The sequence below is a fragment of the Alosa sapidissima genome, chromosome 10, assembly GCF_018492685.1.
Source record: "Alosa sapidissima isolate fAloSap1 chromosome 10, fAloSap1.pri, whole genome shotgun sequence".
Classification (NCBI taxonomy): Eukaryota; Metazoa; Chordata; class Actinopteri; order Clupeiformes; family Clupeidae; genus Alosa; species Alosa sapidissima.
In genome coordinates this window covers 12,634,737-12,639,736 of record NC_055966.1, presented here as the reverse complement: position 1 = coordinate 12,639,736, position 5,000 = coordinate 12,634,737, and the positions used below count along the sequence as shown (strand labels likewise).

The 5,000-nt window shown below is 41.9% G+C and overlaps 1 protein-coding gene across 9 annotated transcripts in view; it reads left to right on the top strand.

The window, feature by feature from the left end:
* Positions 1-5,000, top strand: part of g6fl (g6f-like) — a 21,399-nt gene that overhangs the window by 11,410 nt on the left and 4,989 nt on the right. For 5 of the 9 annotated variants that reach the window (XR_006034774.1, XM_042108033.1, XM_042108036.1 and 2 more), the window contains 2 exons: positions 647-688; positions 2,548-2,589. The exons of 1 other annotated variant lie outside the window; for it this stretch is intronic. Coding sequence is in view for 5 of the 8 variants with exons in the window: in XM_042108033.1 (XP_041963967.1) it covers positions 647-688; positions 2,548-2,589 (84 nt within the window). In the remaining 3 variants the exon portion in view is untranslated. Of the gene's footprint in view, positions 1-646; positions 689-1,180; positions 1,323-2,547; positions 2,590-5,000 lie in introns of those variants that run through there. 3 more of the 9 variants (XR_006034775.1, XR_006034776.1, XM_042108031.1) reach the window with 3 other exon arrangements.

The following is a 5,000-nucleotide window of genomic DNA, read 5'->3' as shown; positions in this document are numbered from 1 at the left end:
TGTTTGCCTAGGACTAGGCTACCTGTGGCTAGCCTGGCTCTTCCAGTCGGTTTATGGTAGCTTGCAGTGTTAAAAAAAGCCTGTTGACTACTGTACTAGTAGACTTAATGGAACAAGTTCATGGAAAACGAATGTTTATGAAGAATGTGATTCGATCCCGCAGAGCTAGGTAGGTAGGATACATAGGTAGGATATAGGTAGGATACATAAGTAAGTTTATCTCTTTAGTTATCCAAATGAAGTGTCTTAAAGCTAGCGAGGTACAGAGGCTGGCTACTAGCTAGTAACACAGACCATTAATTCAAAGCTAGAGCTGGTTTCCCCCCTCCAAAAAAACCTTCTTGTATCCATATTAACTAACTATACGCTGCAATAGTAGGCTATTAAACTCTAGACGGGCTCTGGTAAGATCAGTTCGACAGAGGGGGGAAGAACACTGATGTTGAATTTGCAAATTCAACAAATTATTCCGACTACATAAGGAACGCCAGATCTGCATTAGTAACAATGTTGCAGTTGTGGCTTCTTGCCGTGGCGTTCCGTGGAGATCCGGGGCTATTCCCAGGACATCAGTGGCTATATCCTCGAATGCCCAGGTCTAACGACGTCACTGATGCCAACCATGCTTTCACTTTTCTCCTTACAGGTGATAGCACTGCAGTCTACACCACAACACTGCCCCCTACAGGTAAGAAAACACACTGCTGCCAGAGGTCAGATCACCTCGACACACTACCCCCTAGACTAGAGGCAAGAGCACTGCCGCTCACAGGAGTAGAGTCTGCCCCCTATAGGCTGCTGCAGGAATAACACAAAGGCCAAGGGTCTCTTTGACTTATGATAACACATTCCATAGGAAAATTATAATAATACCATCTGTCAAAAAAGTTCTGCACACTGCTTTAGAAATTAATGAAGTTTGAAGTTAGCCAAGCCTTATCCTGGCGTTAGCTTTTTCGCTAGCATTCCATGTAAACACTGCTCCGAGACTGATTAGGCGACGTGGTCACTCACTACAATAGACATTTTACAGGGCCATTTAAGATATCGAAGTTAAATATACACTGGAATATTTCCGTAAGGGCCTCTTACATACTGACAAACGTTGATCATATAATTTATAGGCCTGTTAATGGCGAAAATAAGCTATTTATTTCAACATACCGTATTGGCTCCGTAGGGTTACACTGTAGAATCATCCGACGTTGGGATGAAACATGGTGCCCATGATTTGAGTTGTGCAAACTCTCTATGGCTCTGGAGAAAACACCACCTCACTGCCCCCTAGAGGTGAAAAAACACTACCACACTGCCCCCTAGAGGTGAGAAAACACCACCACACTGCCCCCTACAGGTGAAAAAACACCGCCACACTGCCCCCTTAAGTTGAGAAATCACTAGAGTGACCAGACGTCCTGAAAAATACGCCACTTAAAAGCACAAACGTCTCTGCAGGTACCGGGAGGAGTGAGTAGGAAAATACGAGAGAAAGCGCAAGAGAGAGTGCAAGTTGGTGATTGGTCGCATGCACAAAATGACTTACGTTGCTGATGTCTGGGCTACAGCAACACAATCATTGTGTTTCTTAATAATAATAAAATAATAATTTAGGCACGGTGTAAGCCTAGGAGAGTTAGAGTTACAAGTGTTATGGAAAGGCCTGATTTACACACACTGTTAAAGCAGTCATTTTTCATTCAGTCATTTTCAGTCATGTTTGATGTACCTAATGACAGGCAGTTGAATAAAAAATATTTTGAGTTTTGAAATTCATATATCATATAGCATACGTGTAGCCTGACGTAGTCATACTCAATTCTAGTCAGAATATGAGTCTGATACTGCTCCATTAGGACGTAATTATGGGGCGTGTTTCAACCGATAAAGGGGGGGAATGCCTCTGCACTCAATTGGATAGACCTAACCAATCAGAGCAACAAAATAGCTTACCTTGAGGTGTAGGAAGAAAACACACAAACCATCCTTCTGCTCCTATATCCTCTCTATTTTTAAAAATAATTCTGTTGAACACTGATATGCTACAAACATGTTAAACAGCTGGGAAAGGGTGTCGCAAATCCCTCGAACAGGTGGTCAATCAGAGATTTCAAACGGGGTAACATGTCGCAATGCAACAGCGCTGTTTTCCCTTGATGAAAGTGAAACCACGAGTTTTCCCACAAAAGGTTTCCAAAGTTTTCAGAAATAATAATTTTAAGTGATACAACCTCAATAAATAATATGAATTTTCAATATGGGGTCTTAAAAGCCATGTATCCTTCTAGCCACAGCGTTTTTGTTTCAAACATAAGCCTAATCTAAGCGTGCTCAGATGACGTGATAGACCAGGCGCTGTTGCTCACCTGTCCATCATCGTAAAGCCTGATTTGATTGGTCTGCCTGATATAGGGCGAGCATACTTCCACCACAATGAAGCAATGCCAGACCGAACTTCCCGACCTCAGTTGTGGGCGGGACTAAGTTCGGAATGGCACCCAGGCTAGCATACGTGTATTGCCAACCATGCTTTCACTCTTCTCCTTACAGGTGATAGCACTGCAGTCTACACCACCACACTGCCCCCTACAGGTAAGAAAACACACTGCAGCCTAGAGGCCAGATCACCTCGACACACTACCCCCTAGACTAGAGACAAGAGCACTGCTGCTCACAGGAGCAGAGTCTATGTTGTGAAGCGCGTGTTATGATGATGTGCCAACAGGAGCTCATCTCCAGTGTTGGGGACGTTACTTTAAAAAAGTAATTGGTTATAGTTACTCACTACTTGTTCCAAAAAGTAACTGAGTTAGTAACTGAATTACTCTATGATAAGAGTAACTCGTTACCAGGGATAGTATCGCAAAGTACTATTTGCGTTACTGTTAAAAAAAACTTCCTATATGTCAAAGAATTTGGATTTTTTTGAGCAGTTTTTACAAGTCAGTTGAAATGAGTAGAACAGACAGGTGTTTGCACATAACTTTTGATATTTATTGCACGTCGACAGACCTACAGTTGACCTCAGCCTGTGTCATATCAGCACATATCAGCATATATCACAGCATACATCACCATATATCACAACATATATCACCATATATCAGCATATATCACAACATATATCACCATATATCAGCATATATCACAACATACCACAGACTATATCAGCATATATCACAGTATAACAATAAAACAACAACAAACAAATGAAAATAAAGTGTGTGTGTGTGTGGGGGGGGGGGGGGGGGGGGGGGGGGGGCATGTGTATGTGTGTGTGTAGGCATGTGCGTGTGCATGTGTGTGTGTGGGGGGGGCATGTATGGTGTGTGTGTGTGTGTGTGTGCGTGTGTGTGTGTGTGTGTGTGTGTGTGTGTGTATGTGTGTGTGTGTGTGTGTGTATGTGTGTGTGTGTGTGTGTGTGTTCAGTTAGCCTAATAGCTGGTTTGATTTGCATTGAGAGATTATCTTATGGAAAGTACCCCATGCCAATCGTGAGATATGGTAAAGGGTATGTGATGATGTGGGGTTATTTTAATTCCAAAGGCCAAGGGAACTTTATCAGGATGTATAGTACCCTGGATCCATGAAATAACTGGCCTTTATAAATAAAAATCTGCTGCTCCTATGGGAATTCAACATAGGTTTAACATAGGGGTATGAATACTTATGCACCCTGTATTTTAATGTGTGTGTGTGGGCATGTGTGTGTGTGTGCATGTGTGTGTATATGTATGACATGTAATCTTTGTTGTAAGCGTGTGTGTGTGTGTGTGTGTGTGTGTGTGGGGGGGGGGGGGGGGGGGGCATGTGTGTGTGTGTGCATGTGTGTGTATATGTATGACATATAATCTTTGTTGTGTTTGTGTTTGTGTGTGTGTATATGTATGACATGTAATCTTTGTTGTGTGCATGTGTGTGTGTGTGTGTGTGGGGGGGGGGGGGGCATGTGTGTGTATATGTATGACATGTGATCTTTGTTGTGCGTGTTTCTGGATAGATGATTAACCTGACATCCACTGGGGGCATGTCATCCATGGGGGCATACTATTCATTAATTTCCGTGTGTACATGTAGTGACTGTACACCCATCGGCCTGTAGAGGGTGGTGTTAAGCAAAGGGCTGCCGGTTCAGGATGATGATGTTGAAATGTACTACTACATTTTTACAAGGCAAGAGTGTGTGTGTGTGTGTGTAAGCAATAATAACCAGAAGTCACTCACTCAAAAGACACACTAACATACACACACACACACGTACAGGGCCGGAGTGGGGCCACTTTTCAGGCCCAAGACCAGCCCACGTTTTGGTGCTGGAAATTGGATAAATTAAGCCGTTCCGTTCTTCCGTACAGTTCCGTTCTTACTATCCTGTAGTTTTTATTAGTACCATGGTTCAACAAATGTGTAAAGGTTATATAATAACTTAAACTGAGAAGTTAACAAAAAATATTCCACTATTCCACAAGGATAGGTTAATTAACAAAAACAGAAAGAAATAAAGCATTTGAAATGTATTCCACTCTTCCACAAAGAGGCATATTGAACTAATGTTTACATGTTTTTCAGCGTGGGTAGGCTATCATATTGGCGTTTGGTGATGTAGGCTACTCCTTTTCTACACTCACTTCTGAGCAAACAAGGCATATAGGTTGATCATGTAGTTTACTGCTGTAATATACTTATACTCTATATGCTGTAAATATCTTTCTTACATTAAATCATTTTAATTCATATTGTTTACTCTTTTATCCTCTGTACTTGTCCCTCATGGCCTCCTCATCGCTAATTTCGGGCTCATCATCATCAGGGACTGGCTGATCTACTGCTCAGAGGCTACAATTTTTACTGCATAGCCACACAAATCAAGCTTGGGTTTTGTTATCAATTTTTGCATAATATTCACATAATAAGTCTATGAATCGCAATGTTGGATGATACAAAAAGGCTAATATTTTAATTCATTTAATAAGTTGCTTGCGAATAGGTTGACAACGCTAACG